The sequence below is a fragment of the Vigna unguiculata genome, chromosome 7, assembly GCF_037176805.1.
Source record: "Vigna unguiculata cultivar grain cowpea cultivar isolate G323 ecotype 2 chromosome 7, ASM3717680v1, whole genome shotgun sequence".
Classification (NCBI taxonomy): domain Eukaryota; kingdom Viridiplantae; phylum Streptophyta; class Magnoliopsida; order Fabales; family Fabaceae; genus Vigna; species Vigna unguiculata.
In genome coordinates, this window is record NC_140798.1 from 3,550,794 (window position 1) to 3,569,306 (window position 18,513).

At 29.6% G+C, this 18,513-nt stretch overlaps 3 protein-coding genes across 4 annotated transcripts; 1 reads left to right on the forward strand and 2 right to left on the reverse strand.

Annotated features, from left to right (window-relative positions):
* Positions 1-1,591: 1,591 nt before the first annotated feature.
* Positions 1,592-5,084, forward strand: EIF3E (eukaryotic translation initiation factor 3E). The gene is made up of 8 exons (XM_028082078.2): positions 1,592-1,737; positions 1,874-2,281; positions 3,048-3,275; positions 3,377-3,498; positions 3,662-3,881; positions 4,023-4,165; positions 4,502-4,639; positions 4,785-5,084. Exons 2-8 carry the CDS (start codon positions 1,919-1,921, stop codon positions 4,882-4,884), a joined length of 1,314 nt encoding a protein of 437 aa, XP_027937879.1. The 5' UTR covers positions 1,592-1,737; positions 1,874-1,918; the 3' UTR covers positions 4,885-5,084.
* A 597-nt stretch (positions 5,085-5,681) lies between these two features.
* On the reverse strand, positions 5,682-7,520 carry LOC114190124 (putative glutathione S-transferase). Its single transcript, XM_028078895.2, has 2 exons — positions 7,167-7,520; positions 5,682-6,259 (listed from the first exon to the last, which is right to left on the reverse strand). The coding sequence occupies exons 1-2, from the start codon at positions 7,476-7,478 to the stop codon at positions 5,891-5,893; spliced, it is 681 nt and encodes a 226-aa protein (XP_027934696.1). The 5' UTR covers positions 7,479-7,520; the 3' UTR covers positions 5,682-5,890.
* A 4,664-nt stretch (positions 7,521-12,184) lies between these two features.
* Positions 12,185-15,647, reverse strand: LOC114192446 (protein IQ-DOMAIN 12). Of its 2 annotated transcripts, none has more exons than XM_085675857.1 (6): positions 15,474-15,647; positions 14,876-15,008; positions 14,511-14,795; positions 13,847-14,059; positions 13,468-13,599; positions 12,185-12,861 (listed from the first exon to the last, which is right to left on the reverse strand). In XM_085675857.1, the coding sequence occupies exons 2-6, from the start codon at positions 14,942-14,944 to the stop codon at positions 12,403-12,405; spliced, it is 1,158 nt and encodes a 385-aa protein (XP_085531983.1). In that variant the 5' UTR covers positions 14,945-15,008; positions 15,474-15,647; the 3' UTR covers positions 12,185-12,402. The 2 variants fall into 2 exon arrangements, with proteins under 2 accessions (XP_085531983.1, XP_027937971.1); XM_028082170.2 differs by having other exon boundaries at positions 14,876-15,013.
* Between the last annotated feature and the right edge of the window lie 2,866 nt (positions 15,648-18,513).

Genomic DNA, 18,513 nt, shown 5'->3' on the forward strand with positions numbered 1-18,513 from the left:
ATCATTTTGATTAAGTAATGTATTATAACTTTTATTAGTGTATAAAAAAAGAGATTCATTAGAATTTAAAATATTGAAGTAAACAAACATTTAAAATATATTTTAATTTGAATATTTGTTTCCTTTTATATTTTTTTAAAAGTATTTTTAAATTTCATCAATTTGGTTTCATTAATGTTTGCAAATTTAATAAATGTGTTGGTTCTCATGAAATTTTATTTGGTATTATAATCTAAAATGTAAATAATTATAATTTATTTTAAACTTTTATTATGATTATTATTTGTTCTTTGTATCATTTTGATCAAATGATGTATTATAACTTTTATTAGTATATAAAAAAGATATTCATTAGAATTTAAAAGATTGAAGTAAACAAACATTTAAAATATATTTTAATTTCAATATTTGTTTTTCGCTTATACTTTTAAAAAAATATTTTTAAATATTATCAACTAGGTTTAATGTTTGTAAATTTAATAAATGTGTTGGTTCTCATGAAACTTTATTTGGTATTATAATCTAAAATGTAAATAATTATAATTTATTTTAAACTTTTATTGTGATTATTATTTGTTCTTTGTATCATTTTGATCAAATGATGTATTATAACTTTTATTAGTGTATAAAAAAGATATTTATTAGAATTTAAAAGATTGAAGTAAACAAACATTTAAAATATCAATTATGTTCTTTGTATCATTTTGATCAAATGATGTATTATAACTTTTATTAGTGTATAAAAAAAATATTTATTAGAATTTAAAAGATTGAAGTAAACAAATATTTAAAATATATTTTAATTTGAATATTTGTTTTTCTTTTATGTTTTTAAATTTTATCAATTATGTTTCATTAATATTTGCAAATTTAATAATTGTTTTAGTTCTCATGAAATTTTATTTGGTATTATTATATAAAATGTAAACAATTATAATTTATTTTAAAGTATTTGATATGGAAGAAACAATCATCATTCTAATATTGAATATTTGATAATATTATGTTTCCTTTATCATAAAAATTTTATTATTTTATAAAAATTAATTAAAATTAATATTGAAGTGGTAAGAAAATTGGTATGGGTATGGGTATGGGTACGAGATTATACCCGTTACCCGGTGGGGATGGGGATGGGTCAAAAGTTTAATACTCGTTAGGTTTGGGTATGGGGATGGGGATGAATTTTTTTTACGGAGATGGGTATGAGATAGCGAAACCCGTGCCTGCCCCGCCCTGTTGCCATCCCTACCCAAAATATGATTTTGATCATCTAGTTTATAATATATATATTTTTTAAATATTTTTAATTATTTAATTCATAAAACACGATTTTGTATTACTAGGTATAGATGGTGTTGAAAAGTTTTCAATTACTTCAATATAAATGAGATTTTAAATTTAAATAATAGATAAAAATATTTTAGTAAATGCAACATAGCTATAAAGTGGAAAAAACTATTGGTGAAGAAAGAAAAAACCCAATAAAAAGAAAGCCCAAAAGATTGACGTTCCAAAGCCCAATAAATATAAACCCGCAATTTGCAGTGATACTTGCATTGTTTATCCATAAGGCAAATAGTGTTGGATATTTTTCTCTCATTTTACTGAAGTCTTAAACGACACCGTCTGGTCCTCTTGTTTATAAACCCTATTCTTGAGTCATCAGTGTTGCGTCTCTGCATCTTGCCTCTGTCGGAGCCCTATCTCCACACGACGCCGCAGCAGCAGTAGGAGGTAGGTTTTCGCTCATCCACCGCCGTCGCGCGTAAAACTGGTTTCCGGTCACCAACACTCTGTTCAATCGGAAAACATCACAAACAAATTATTTTATTGTATTTTATTGAATCAGTGTTTGTGTGTGCCCTAGCAGAAGAAGAAGTAAGAATTTGGAATCGAATCCGAAGTGTGGAAAAAAATGGCTGATTACGACCTTACCCCGCGGATGGCGCCGAACCTCGACAGGCATTTGGTGTTCCCTCTTTTGGAGTTTCTGCAGGAGCGCCAGCTATACGACGATGACCTCATCTTGAAGGCGAAGATCGACCTCCTCAACAACACCAACATGGTTGATTACGCCATGGACATCCACAAGAGTCTCTACCACACCGAGGATGTTCCTCATGACATGGTTGAGCGCCGAGCCGAGGTTGTCGCCCGCCTCAAGTCCCTCGAGGAGGCCGCCGCCCCCCTTGTCTCCTTCCTCCAGAACGCCGCCGCCGTGCAGGAGCTCCGTGCTGATAAGCAGTATAACCTCCAGATGCTCAATGACCGATATCAGGTTTGAAGCTAAATAATAATCAGTCATCGCATGCCTCAATATTCCTATTAGAGTATTGCATGACATTTGGGTTTTAAACGTGGATTTACTTAGTTGTGTTTGGAAAAGAATTGGGTTTGGGGGATTAGGATTGGAATGTTGAGAACGAATTGATAACTTTGTTTTTGGTAGTTATAGGTACGCTCTGGCTGGTAGTGGTAGGATCGGATATAATTGTTGCTCTAAAGTTTTATAGTGATGTTATTATGCTAGTAAGCTTTAGAATTGTCTCTTGTTAATAGGGATACGAAGCTCTATGTATAAGAGTGTCCCGAAACTTTTGTAACAATTGACATGCCTTTGATGATTTAGGTTTTGGATAAAAAATGTTGATTTGTTTTGAAGGGTTTTATTGCGTGTCGGGTTTGGTACATTAGGACTGGAGTCTTTGTAGCAGAATTATGAGGTTGTTTTTAGCAGCTTTGGATGGTAGGATAGGAGTACTAGAGACCCAAAAGGTTCTTTATACTAAGCTTTAAAAAATGATTTAAGGTAACTGGACTACACTTTTTTTAATAATTTCTCTCTTATAAGCTTTTGATTGAGATTGTATCCTGGTAATGTGATTGCTTTGTTTGTTTCCTAATCTTATTTAAGCATTTTGTTTCCTTAGTTGTTTGCTGTTGTATTTTAGAGGTTCTTAAAAGATTTGTCCCTGTTTTTAACTTTGAATTTTGTTGTGTTTGAGTTCTGACTGACTGCTTAAATCATGTGTTTGCTGGAACAGATTGGTCCTGCACAAATAGAGGCACTTTACCAATATGCCAAGTTTCAGTTTGAGTGTGGAAACTACTCTGGTGCTGCTGACTATCTTTATCAGTACAGAGCTTTGTGCACAAATAGTGAAAGGAGCTTGAGTGCATTGTGGGGGAAGCTGGCAGCTGAAATTTTGATGCAGAACTGGGACATTGCTCTTGAAGAGCTCAATCGCTTGAAGGAAATCATTGACTCAAAGGTTGTTCTCGTTTGTCAGTTGATTTTTTGGAATGGATATATGTATTTGTTTGTTATGCTTATGCTTATTATATTACTATAAATTGGAGAACTTTGTTGCAGAGTTTTGCATCGCCTTTGAACCAGGTGCAGAGCAGAATATGGCTGATGCATTGGAGTCTGTTCATCTTTTTTAATCATGACAATGGAAGAACACAAATAATTGATCTGTTCAATCAGGACAAGTATGTCATACCTCTCCTTTCTTAGGATACTGTAGATTTACTTTTATTATTAATCCTTGTCAAAGTGATCAATTACTTCCTTTCTTTGGGGTTGGTGTATGGCTTTCTCTTCTAGGCTTAGTATTTGCAGTGTTGCTTCATCTAAATATGGTGTAATTTTCAGGTATCTAAATGCTATCCAAACCAGTGCCCCACACCTTTTACGATACCTGGCCACAGCATTCATTGTTAACAAGAGAAGAAGGCCACAATTCAAAGACTTTATTAAAGTTATTCAACAAGAGCAACATTCATATAAAGATCCCATCACTGAGTTTTTGGCTTGTGTTTATGTCAACTATGACTTTGATGGGGCACAAAAGAAGATGCGGGAATGCGAAGAAGTAAGCTTTTTTTTTTTGCTAGATGACATATATCAACTGTAACTAATGTTGCTTGTTCAGTTTCCCTTTTTTCATATATGTCCATGATACCTATACTCGTGTGGCTTGATTATATCATGCTTACCCATTTTAAAAATGCAGGTAATTCTCAATGATCCCTTCCTTGGTAAAAGGGTTGAAGAAAGCAACTTTTCAACTGTACCACTGAGGGATGAGTTCCTTGAAAATGCTAGGCTATTTATCTTTGAGACATACTGTAGAATACATCAACGTATTGACATGGGGTATGCTTTTTTCTAATATAAGAAGTTATAGCTATCTCTCTGGCTTTATAATTTTTCCTATATGCAATTACTGTGCACCTGTGAAAACACAATGTAACTCTGCCATTGATCTTTTGTTCCTTTTATTTTATGACCTTGAAAGGTTTTACTCTATATCTCGACTGTATTTCCCAAATTTAAATCTTTTTGTTATAAGATGTTATATTTTCTGTCTGTATTTGCTTCTCTAGACAATTTCCTGTGGTCTACTTTCCATGTTACACACCCAAATGATATTGGGGATCAGTACTAACCAAAATTCGAAGAAAAGGTTGCTCACTTGTGATATTTTTTCAGAGTGCTTGCTGAGAAGTTAAATTTGAATTATGAGGAGGCTGAGAGATGGATTGTTAATCTCATCCGTAGCTCAAAGCTTGATGCGAAAATTGACTCTCACACCGGAACAGTTATCATGGAGCCTAATCATCCAAACGTGTAAGTTACCATGGATCACTAATTTGACAGACAAGAGCTTCATGTATTATATTTTTCTGCCTCAGTTATGTTGACTCTTTTATCTACATTCATGTTGTGTGTCATATTTTCTAAGGCCATTGATCTTTAATTACTACGTATGCAGTTATGAACAACTGATAGACCATACCAAGGCCCTTAACGGGCGCACCTACAAGTTGGTTAGTCAACTTCTGGAACATGCACAAGGTCAAGCAGCCCGATAACTCTGTAGGTAGATCGATGAGAGAGTATTTGTTTTATCTTCCCGGATGCATCATTTTGTTTTTGGTTTTATTTATTTTGGATTTAGAATTCAAATTTATGGGCTGTATACTTCTTGGAGTAGGTTCTTCTGATGTTACTTGTGGATCCAAACTAGTATTGATAACCATTTTGGTTAAAATGTTCGCTATTTACTTCCTCACTTATCATCGCAGCTGCAGCCATATTTGTTCATCGTCGTCTTTCTCTCAAGAAACTAGTCAAATTTTCCTTTTCTTTTTCATTTCTTTTCTTAATATCTATTGAATAAACCATCTTTTTTATAACCTAATGTAATACCCTCTTTTGCTGCATTGTTCAAATGTTCAAAAAAAAAAATCGACGTAGTGACTAAATTGTTGGATATTCAATGTTTCATGGACTACGTGTGTAATTCTATTACTTTAAAAGCTGTAGAAGCATAGTAATACTTGAGGGATAAAAAATCATTGTTTATTTGACATTAGTTAACTTCTACATTTTATTACGCATTATCTTTATTTTTCAAACTTTAACGTGTCATTTCACTTTATTTTTTTACTAAATTTTATGCTTCTTTTATTTTACTTTCTTTTATTTGACTTTAATTTTATGATTAACTTTCATGTGTTTGTAATTAGATTTTTTCAATGATTATTTGAACACTAAAATGCCAATAACAATAAGAGAGTTTAGTATTTGAACACTAAAATTAGATTATTCACTTCTAATAAAAGTAAGACAGTTTAGTATTTGAACACTAAAATTCCAAGAAAAAACATAAATAAAAGTTCTTTCTTTCTATAAAGAGAAACCCATAGTAAATTACCAACAATTGCACTATTACATGAAACCACACTACAAATAAAACTTATCACGCATCGATGACACACGATTACATACGATAACATAAGCACACCATATATAAAGAAAAACTCAATTCCAATTTCGAATACTAACAACATAAACAAATCATAAAGTATGCATGAACTATGAAGATTTATTGGATGCCAAGGAACGAGTGTAGTTGATTCCAAAGCTGAAATACTGAACAACACTTTCTCTAGATGGAATGCAATCTTTGATAGGTGAAGTCTGAATGAAGTTTTGAGTCCATTGATGAAGAGAAGGGAATCTCTCTGCATTCAAAAGTTGCATCTCTCCAAGCTCTTCCAGAACACTGAGCCAGTAAGACAACCACCCAGCTGCTATATCAAGATAACCAATCTTCTCTCCTCCAAAATACTTCTTCCCTTCAATTTCCTTCTCAAGAAATGCCAATGACTCTAATGCACTCTCCACAGCCTTTCCCTTCTCTTCTCCCTCAGCCACAGTTGCTCCCCACACACCATACAATATCTGTTTTCAACAAAACTATACCTTCATCACACAGCTACAACACCTTCATGTATTCAAATTGTGCAACACTTTTCATCATGTTCTTGTTAGAAATAAGGCAATAAAGGAAAGAATAAGGAGAGAAAAATAAACGACACAAAACGTATAATGTATATGCCTACGTGTAGTCGTGGACGTAGACATACACATTGTACACCAAACCACATTAAATTATCTGTGTCATTTATTTTTCTCTTCTTATTCTTTCCTTTATTGTCTTATTCGTAACCGTTCTCACCAAAACAATCAAACTAAATCCTATGCTTTATTTATCATGGTAAATTTGATCAAACTTCTAAATACAACAAAGCCTGTGAAACTTTGTTTTTAACACCAGATCTTTATGTGATGTCTTGATCAAAACTAGTTTTAGTTCATAAAGTCTTAAAATTAAAAACATTCTTCTTTTCTAGAAAAAGTTAAATATGTTTTTGATACAATTTAATCTTTAAATTTTTAAGATAACAAATATAATCATTTTAAACTAATTGTGTGAAATTTTAATGCGTTTGAACGGTTAAGACTATTTGACAGATTTCATTTCGAATATCAACCCTGAAAACGTCTATTGAATAATAATTTTAAAGTTTAGGATAAACAAAAGTTTAGGATAAGACAAGTTCCAACTTTGCATCATATTTAACCTTTTAAAAATGAAAAAATTCAGTTTTCGATAAAGTCAAAAGCAAAGATCACAGTCCAAGACCAAATTCACCCTATTTCAGACACACCATGACCAAAATGAAACCATCAATTCTGACCAGATCTTGAACACCTTCAAACACTCTTCACTCTCAAAATCAACTCTCTTAAGTTCTATGCTGAAATGAAGTGAAAAAAGGAAAAGGTTGAATGATATTGATTGTACCTTCTCATCGATAAACCTGGCCCAGAAGCGAGCCTGTGCTCTCTGATAAGGATCAATGGGTAGCAGAGGGTTGTTCTTCCATGTCTCATCTATGTATTCGAGGATGACAAGTGATTCAGCGATTGGTTTGGAATTGTGAATAAAGACTGGAACTTTCTTGTGGACAGGGTTAGATTGAAGAAGCAAAGGACTCTTATTTGTCAAATCTTCTTTGAAATACTGATAATCCACACCCTTTATCCTTAATGCCCACTCAATCCTTGCACAAGGGAAGCTTTGAGGGGTAGCAATCACCTTCACTTCTTCTCCCATTTTTTCGCCAAATCTTCAAAACCCTTCGCTTCAATTTCATCATTTTTATTTACCCTTTTATACTCATTCCCTTCCTACCATGTCACATCTCATCGCCATTTTTTTATTTTTTTTCTCTTGGAAAAATCAATATTCACCACATTCACACAACCCTCATCAGCCAAGTCAAAGGAAATTGTCTCATCCATAAACAAATTTTTCAATTTTACCTTTGTTTTTTAAAATTTTATGTTTAGATTTCACATTAAATTAACTTGAGCCCGTGAAGAATTTAAGAGTAAATTTAAATTTCATGTTGATTAAAAATAAAAATGTGATAAAGATTTATAAATTTATTATTTTAAAATTTTTATTAAAAATAGTGTTAATATTTTATATGATTAGACTCGTATTTTGTTGGTGTCGTAATGGAATAAACTTATTTTACGTTTTTCTTGTTTTTTATTCTTTTAAAAATGTTTGTAGAGAAATTTGTTTAATCATAGATGAACTTGAAAAACTGTGACTTGACTTGGTAACAGGGTAGTGTTTTAAGTTTTTGGGGGAAGTCTAGTTCTTTCTAATAATGAGAATCGTTTTTTAAAATAATATCACATATAAAAGAAACATATTTAATAGGCTCATTAAATCAAAACTGATGCAAATTTATTAAATTTTAAAGAATTAATTATGTTTTAGCTCGTCGTCGTAGATTTAGATATTTTTAATTAATTTTTTATTTGTTTAGTATTTAAATTTTTATAGTTTTTAATTGAGTTAATATTATTTAATTATTATATTAAATAGGTTAGTTATCGTAGTAAAAGTTGGTGATATGATATGATATGTTGATTTGTTATAAGTAAATTTTATTGATTTCACTGTAAATATATTGGATAATAACCAAGATTTATGAAAATAATTGAAGATGACCTTCTTATACAACATAAACTTTCATATTTTTAGTCAGAATAATAAAAGCCATTTATTATTTTATATTAACCAAATATTATTCCCATAATTTATATTTCTTAGACAAACAAATAAAATGCCGAGATAAAACAAAAATCATATTAAAAAGTTAATAACAAAGACTTATTCTATATCAAAATGTATTTAACAAAAACTCGGTTAAAAAAATACTAGTTCTACGAAAGATTTGAAACGTAACCACTTTTAAAATGTGAAAATTTTCACTCAAAAATCTTGTATATATTATTCTTGTGTTGTTTTAGAAGAATATTTGAAAAATAAACATTTGTTCAAAATTGACCAGGTGTGAATATGTTTATTTTGAATTTGAATAAATTAAGAAAATAATGTACTTTATACTAAATATATATATAAAAAAAAAAATCCAAGCGTACATGTTTGATTAGGCAATTGAAGATATTAGATAAATACCTAAGCATTAAAGACTTGGTCTATCGTATCTAATCCAAAAATATATTAGATTTGGTAATTAAGGTGCAAACAGATTTATATATAAATTAATACATGTTGGTGTAGCTAGTTCAACCCACTTTGTTTTAAGAAACAAATTTTTTTTATATTATAATTAAAGTTATACTATAACATATACAATATTTAAATAAAACTAAACAATGTAATTCCTACACAACGATCCCAAATAAGTGGTAGGAGCTTTTATCAATTTTTGACCACTCAATACTTTCATTCTTTAATTCAAACTATAAATGAAGTTTGAATGTTTTATTTATAATACTCCATAATTAAATATCGGATATCTCATTTATAATACTCTATAACTAAATATTTACTATTCGAGCGAAGTAGTATTACTTTATTAATTACTACCTCATACAAAAACATATTATCAATACTCATCTCAATTTTCACACCAAATAAACTTATCTATTCTACTTTTGATCGTCAAAACAACTACACAACATAAAGAACAAAAATTAAAAAAATTAATTTCTTTAAACTTATATCATTAAAAAAATATTTATTTTTTATTTAGTCAAATCGAAATCGTCTCAATATGATATGATTTTTTTATTATCAATATAATATGATATGGCACGATATCTGAATAACAAAAAAATTTCTTCAAATTAATACGACTTTAGTTCATTTTAATTAAAATCGGCTTATTACACCTTTTTTTATTGTGTCATCTTAACACTACTTACCCTATCTTCAAATTTTTAAAACTTTTGCACCATCATTAATGGAAAAAACCGGTGAACTTTTTATCAAAGTTTTATTTTAACTGATGAATCAGTAGGAAGACCATTTAATGAATGTCTCAATAATTTTTTTCTCTCTTCTCTCTCTTTCAAAAATTTAAAAATAATAGTTTTTTGAACTAGAAAACCCCTCATCATTTTATTAAAAATTTATAATTTTTTACAAACTTGTATGTGAATATAAACTTAAAAAATATATTTAATTTAATATTTATAAATTAATTGATAATAAAAAAATTTAAGAGTGATTATAATAAATAAGATAAATTAAATATATTGTAATTATGGTAATAGAAGAATGATCATGATAAAATGTTTTAACTATGTTTTTTTTTATAAAATTAATTTTGATGAATGTATACTTTTTTGGTTAAAATAATTTATGTATTAATATATTTTTTTGTAATAAGTTAGAAAAATAAAATGAAATTTTTACTATATAAAAATATTTTTTTCAAATTAAATTGAAATCAATCTCCTTAATTTATCTTATTCTTTAACTTTTATTGGACATCTATTCCTAATTCTTTCCAAAACTAAAAATGTTAGAACTAAATAATTTATTTTTTTTCTTATTATTAACTTTAATCTAAATAACTAATAACTTCAACAAATAATTCTCTAATTTAATTTAAATTTAAATTTGACTTTTCGAATTTTATACCTTTTGGATTTTAAATTTTTCTACAAAATTCTACTTAGAAATTTTATATTTTGCTTTATTTTAAATTTCTATGTTTTTCTAAATATTCTTATTTTTAATTCTATATTTTTTTAATTCTTTATTTATAAATAAAACTAAATATTTTGCATTCATATTATTAATTTTTAATCTTACATTAATTTTATTTTTAAATATTTCCTCCTACAATTATATTTTATTTAATTTTATTTTTGTAATTTATTACACAAAAGAAAAATATTAGATAAATTATTCTAACCAAATAAATATATATTTATAAAATTAATTTACAAAAATCAATTATAATTACAATATTTTATTACGATAATTATTTATAATATATTTAAATTATTTATTTATTTTATTTACTCTTCAAATTAAATATATTTTTCAATTTTATATTCAGATGGGTTTATAAAATAATTATAAATGTTTAATAAATTAATTTATTATGAATAAATATACTAATGTATAAAACTAAAAGAAAAATATTGTTGGTAATTCGTATCTCAAGAAATAGGATTCCAACATCAAACAACCTACAAAACTAAAAACAACACGATAAGAATTTTGTCTTTCAATATATATATATATATATATATATATATATATATATATATATATATATATTATACTTATATAAAAGAATCTAGTTTGGAAATAAATTTTGTCAATAAAATTCAAAAATGTCTATAAAATTTAAAAAGTCCATTTTTCCAGACTTTGTAATATAACATATTATTAACTTCTCAAATTCAATGTTGAATACACAAACTAACTTAAAGAAAAAAACTCAAATATCAACTTTGATTAATAAAATCGCTTAAAATCAATATTTAACTTTAGTTCATCAGTTCACTCATGGGTAAATTCTTAAATCATCATTTAAGTTAAATACGTATCTCAAATTCAATGTTCACTAAATAAAATAAGTTATAAAAAAGCTCAAACATCACACTTAACTAAAATCACTTTAAATCAACATTTAAATTTATTTCATCAATCCAATCATTGGTAAATTTTTCCAAAAGTCAAATAATGTAGAAATATATCACCTCACACTTCTCACAAATTTTTTTGTTAAATTGATTAATTGTGAGTGTCCCACACCCTTGAAACTCCAATGCAGAAATAAAATTTGTCAACAAGATGTAGCTATCTAGAGGGAACGACAAATAAGTTAATATATTTTGAACAAAAAAATCTGATTATAATAATACAGAATTTTGACTTACTTTCTCATCTGAAGTCGTAAGTAGTTCTCTAAGGAATGTGTGATTCATATTTTGGAGTTTATATTTAGGTTAAACATGTGTTTGACCCTTAATTTATAGTAAATTTTAGAATTAATTCATTTCAAAATTTTGGACTAATTTAATCATTCATCTTTCGAAATACGTAAATTTAATCATTTTAATTAAATTTTCTTAAGTTTATTTGATGTTTCGTGCGCATTTCAGGATTGTATTTAAGATTTTTACATTGTTCGACATATTCTTGCTTTAGTTAAATCAAATACTATTATAAAACACGTTTGAAATGTCAAATAAACTTGACAAAATTTGATTAGAAGAATTCATGTATTTCGAAAGAGGAAGGACTAAATTGGTCCACAGTTTTGAAATGGACTAATTTCAAAATTCAGTGAAAATTAAGGGACAAAAACATATTTAACCCTTTATATTTTGAGTAAAAGAAAAATGTACGATTTATATTTATTTATTTATGAAATTTCTTCACTGCAATCCATAACTATTCTGCAAAGTATAAGCTGCAATTTTCTATGACAGCAAACTTAGATACACTAAACAGATGAAGAATACCAGAAAAAATGAAAAGTAAAAGATGTATACCATTTTCAATAGTAAGTAGTGACAATTTCTCATCCTCAAAACCAGAAAAAAAAAATATATGTAACAGTCAGATAAAGCACTCCATACATGTATGAGAAGGACCAAACATCAAATAAGCTTAGTTTTCCCTTCAGCAGATGATGATGCATTGAACCAGATTTTACATCTTACAGTGATGACAAAAGGCCATTTTCACTCTAGCATCTTTGTTGGTAACTTGCATGGTTTTCATTGGTGCTGCTACTTTCACCATAACAAGAAGAGTAAAAGGAAATTCCTTCATTGTGATTGGAGCATATGTCAAGAATTCCTGTTCTCTGCTTTGGTGTGCTAACAGACCTCATCTTTGCTTTGCTGGATTCAGTAACAGCCATGTATGTAGGGAAAACTGGAGAGTTTGACATCGAATTTTCATCCCCATTTGAACTTCTTTTTACAAGAGAAAATGATTTCCTTGGGATTGAAATATGTGGACTCAACCCTTCTTGCCATTCTTGTTTTGCTGTCATCAAGTTTGAAGGAAGAGTTATTGGCTTATACATCATATTCAAATCACATGTTTCTTTATGCAGCCACTCCCCAAGTGTTCGACAACTCTCTCTTCCAAACTTCATGTTCTGCATAGATTCTTCCACCATCTGTGGATTTTTTCTCTCCTGTGATAATGCAAAAAATACTCTGTTGTTAGTTCTGATATCACTGATGAGTATTTTTTCGAGAGGTTCATTATGTATTTGTCAAACTTAAGAAATTAACATCACTTTAACTCAAAACATTGAAACAATGAATTTATAAGTTTTTTTTCTTATATAACATTTAATTTTCTGATTTCTATCTAATCTGAAACTTAGACTCCCGCTTAGATCGTTTCCAACAGATAAATGAAATTAATTGATTATGTATCTAAGTTTTTTCTATGTCAACTTTTTTTCTTAAAATAGAGAAGCTCCTATGTGAAAACTCTATGTTTTGGTCACTAGTAGCAATGTTTGAAAAGGTAGGTTCATTTTTCAAATTGCTTGACCTTTTCTTTTCTCTTAAAATTCTTTCTTTCTTTCTCTCTCCAACTTTTTCTAAACAATGAGATAAATATCAAATCACATTGAGGTTCCGTAACATTAAAATAATGTTTGTGTGGTGAAAGTTACATCAAGCAAGCATAAACTAGTTCTTAGTTATTAGCTTTGGAATTCTGTGTAGACCATACTTTATCAATGGCAAAAAAAAAAAAGAAAAAAAAAATGAATCGAGATGAGTGTTACCCTTTGTGAAGAAGAGTACTGTTTCATACGCTCTCTTTTGACCATGGCCTCTTGTTTTCTGTACAATATAGCTTCAATGTCTTCTCTAGAGAGCAAGCTACAATCCCATGTTCTTTGGCTATCGCATTCAGACTGCACCAAAATTCTTGAGTTGATTAATCAATGGAATTCTTCAAACTTTGTAGAAACTCTGTGACATCAAAAGTAAAAGCTATTCCACCTAACTAACATATGCACCAAGTCAAATGAATTGAACCACTGACACAAAGTAAGCCATAGAAATCGATGTTCACTTAATTTCTTGATACATTTCCTCCATTCTTTTTGGCTATGTTTCTCGTGGTTTCTCTTCTACTATAATAAATGTCGCAAACTTTACCTTCAGCTCCTTGTCTTCTAACTTTTTCTTTTGCTTTGGATTTTGCTTGGTATGTTCAGCCGTATGGCTACTTCTTTCAAGAATTTCCACTTGATTTCTTGCACTGGAGTGAAAATTCTGTATAGTGTTTGACACTTGACGTCTCACAGCTTGTCCACGAATTATGGCTTGCAGTCTTATTACTCCCTTCAATGCTCTTAATGCTTTCCTGGCCTGTTACATTCCCAGCTTCAAGTTTATCAGTTTAAAGAGAATCAAAATGATCAGAAACTGAAACTCAAAACTCAAGTTCTTTGTTAGAGTTTTTATATATATGTGATAATGTGACATTAGTCCAATCCACATAAGAAATTCACACCACTTTTAATCCAAAATCTCAATGCATTGGAATATGGTGTTTAATTTTGTCAATTTTATTCAATATAAGACTTAAACTCACACTTGGATTATTTCCACCAGTAAACCAGACACTATTACCGTTCTTCCCAATAAAATGGACAAGTATGCTACTAAAAGGAGGAGAAAACAAGACTTTGCTGAATTTGGAATCAGTTTACTTATGTCTGCATAAATCTCTTCCAAACAACAAACCTAGTCTTTGAAGCATATTAACAATTCAGTGAAGATTGCAGAAGATGAAGCAGAAAGCATTGAGAAAACTCACAAGATGTGCACGGTATGCGCTTTGGATCTTGATGGCAGCTAAACTTCTGTCTCCCTTGGAAAGATATGAGTGAGAACGAGAAGCACCTGTGAGCTTGACAACCTCAGCAGCAGCATGTGCAGCAGCAACTGCAGCTTCAGCAGCTGCTGCAGTTGCAATAGCCACAGTTAAAGCATGCTTTCTCTGTTCTGCACTTGCCTCAATCAATGTTATATTTGGAGCTGTAATTGTAGGATACTGTCTCTGCTTGATCCTTCCAAAACTCCACCCCCATTTGTTTGCCTTCTGAAGTACACACAGAAAATTTTTAACCAAAATAAGTACTTCACCATTGTTACACAATTTGTAAATGTGAATAGCCTTACTTTGTTGTCCTTTGGCTCAGAAGTGAATAGCCTTTTCACCCATACAAACCAGCTCTTTCTCTTTGCCATGAAGATTTATGGCATCATTCAAACCAAATTCTTCACACAACATTTCTGTTCTTGAACCACATTTCTGCTCTTGATATTGAAGAAAAAGGAGGGAAAGGCAAGAGTCAAATTTAGAGATTTAAAATACAAAAGAGTTAAGATGCTTTAGTCATCTCCATTCTATTTTATTTTCTCACCTAGCTGTTCTATTCATTTGTCAACACAAAAGAAACCTACCCCAACAAGGACCAAAACTGCCACTGATCAACTTTCATTTTCAGTAACAATCATTTATTGGCCCAATAGGACTGAAATATACCATGAACAGTAATGCTTTTCAATCATAAAAAAGGTAAAAGAAAGAAAAAGAACACCACATGTAAAGTGCACACAAGAATATTTCTCAAGCTAGGCCACTTCAAGAAACTAACCTTTTCATAAAGCATGCTACACCTAGTGACTTATGTTGCATGAAGAAACAGAATGGCATATGCAGAGGGAATAGTGATTATTGAAAGGAGATGAAATCCATACATACATACATACATACCCTTTTGGATATTCCAAACTTTTAAGCAAGTTGATGATTCCCCAAGTGAGATTTTTTGTCCTTAGGGTGTGGGGTGCCTAAAAGTTCTTAGCTTGGTATCAATGTGTTTTGACAGTGAGCAGCATATGTTTTGATTCTTTTGTTGTATATATATATAATACATGGTGATGATAGTGTGAGAGAAGTTTTTTGCATTGGGAAAGGCATAAGAATGAGTATTGTTGCAATGATGTGGAAAATGGAGTTAGCCTACTTGGATGACTTGTGGTTGCTGAAAAGGCAAACTCCATTGAAATCCATGGGGTCTCTCTTGTCTCTCTGATGTTGCTGCTGTCAATTTCATGAATCAAATGTTTGGTTTAGTCAAAGTCAGTAAAATGAGCATTTGGTTTTCTACCTTCCATTCCCTCCGGAAGGGGCATGGGGACAGGGAACTGGCCGTGGCAGTTACAATTGAAAATGAAAGGGGACATTTTGAGTTGTTCAATAAATTAAGATATGCTTTATATTATAATAATCTTCTTACTTTTATACCCAAAATTATTTTGCATTAGACATTATCTTTACTCTCTCTTCTAATTTATAAATACAAAAGTTCACTTTCACTTTTTTATAAGATAATAAGTTTACTCATTCTCTTTAGAAATTTTAGTTGTGTTGGAGTAATATTTTTGCATGTATAACAATTGAACTCCTTCAAACATTAATATCTCACTCAAATTCTAGCATTAATTGAACAAAAAGTTATAGATAATTCTTAGGCCAATAATGTGTTGCTAATTGTGAAAAAGGGAATAGTTTTCTTTATTTATTTTACATAAAGAAAATGATGATGGAGGTCACAACCAAATCAAGCATGCAAACATATTGGTAAAATATGGCAACTAATGTTTTTTTCTTTTAAATGTGTGGTTATAGGGCCAACACGAGTTCCCATTAGTTGGCCAACATCCTTAGGTTCTTTTTTGAAACTATTATTTGTTTCATAGTCTAATTGTAACATAATTAAAACATTGAAATTTCTTTGTACAATGTTTATCAATTCATAGTGATTATGAGCTAGCTCTCACAATATGAATTATGTGGCACACTACTATTTGGAGTTTTGTTTGTAAGTTTTCTATTACTTTCAATCATAGGCTTGGATATCATAAGTGATGCTTTAGGTTGAGGGGGCATTTATCTCTTCCTATTAATGTGTGGAAGGGGTTAAATTCTTCATGTGTTATATTTCAGAAATAATAGCAAGTGAAAGTGACCTATCATATACAATAATAACAGATTCACCAAAATACCATGCAATACAAACATAGAATTGGCACATCAATCTATCTATCATAACCACTACTACATTTAACATAGTCAAATTTTTATTCTTGCATTGACTTTTCAAAAAATTCTTTAATACTTAATAGCTAATAGACATTTTTTTTCTCTTTTGGACAATATCAAACTTGCATCTTTCAAAAGAAATTCTCTACAACTTTTTTCTATACAATTGTTTTAAAATCCATAATCTTGTAATCCTAACATCTATATTATTACCTTGTATCATTTGAATGTTTCATAACTTATTAAAATAAGCTATGAATAATTCTATGAAAATACTTTGAACAAACACTTTAGATATGAAAATGCAATTATGTTCCTATCGCGATCAATAGTTTCATATCGTTGAAAAGTCGAAGTCTAAAACTAAGACGGTTTAAATATCCTTTTTTCCGTCCAACCTCTACGATATCTCTTAAGAACAAAATCATGACGAAACACATACTCCAAAGTAGACAATATCTTGGATGCATGTTGATTGACAGTCATTCTATCATCAGACTTGTAGTGTCCACCATGGGATTTTAATAGTATTTCTCTGTTATGTCTTTCAAATATATTTATAAAGATTGATTTTAATGTTTTAAAATATATTAAAAACTTTTTCAATATATTAACATCAATGTGTTTTGAAAACATAAAAAAAAATCCAATAAAGAATCTGGACTCATCTTATATTAACTTAAATAACCTCTAAACAACAATATGAATTTTTTTTTATTAGGGTAAAAAAAAATGGATGTGAGTATATTGTCTAAATAGAGAGGGTATGATATAACTTGGTCTAATTTTTTGTACACAAATTTGGGCCCAGTGTACTTGATGTAAGCACGTTTTTGACTTGATCAGAAAGAATTAAAAAGCCTGATTTATGGTGGTCCATGCATGGAAATAAAAGTCATGAATGCACAAATTAATACTTTTCCACGAGTTATCAAACAAAATGAGAAAAAAAAAAGGTGACTTTGGTGTTGTTTCATTGTCCCAACAAGGTGTTCTATTAAGAAAAGTTGAGCAAACATTGCTTTATGTAGTTACATGAGTTGTGAGTTTCTTTGCACTGGGACATAGAAAACATGTTAATTGAACCAGAAAAGCAATCTCTCATTAATGTTGTGCCTTATTTCTTAGTTAAAGTTCATGAATTATATATACCCTTTTAAAATAACAATAATATCTAGTAACTTGGAAACTTATTTTAGACTATGATTATGAAGTAAAGTTCATTGAACTCTCTGAATTATATTCTGGTTTGGCTAAAGATCATTTGGACATCAAGGTTTATGAGTTTAATACAACACTGCTTTTGCTTTATCAGTTTATAGATCATGGCAATGAACTTTGGTTCATCTCTCATCATGATGAACGTATGCAATAAAAAACATGAAATTATGGGTCAACCAATCATCTTCTTTAGTCAAAAGAAAAATGACAACATAAGTATGTTGGATAATAAAATCAACAGCCATACATTCTAGCAACTTCTCTTGCTCTTACGTTCTTATAAAACAACGTAAGAGAATTTAAAAAGAAAAGTATGTGAGAATATTTTAAAATTTTCATAACATGTTTTTGTTGGATATGATATCTATTAATATAGATTGGGGTTTCTAAGCAATTATAAGCATAGGTTGTTCTCTTTCTATATAAGTTGATTTTTTGAATAATTGTCATTTGAAAATGATCTTATAATATGATCTTGCATATGAGA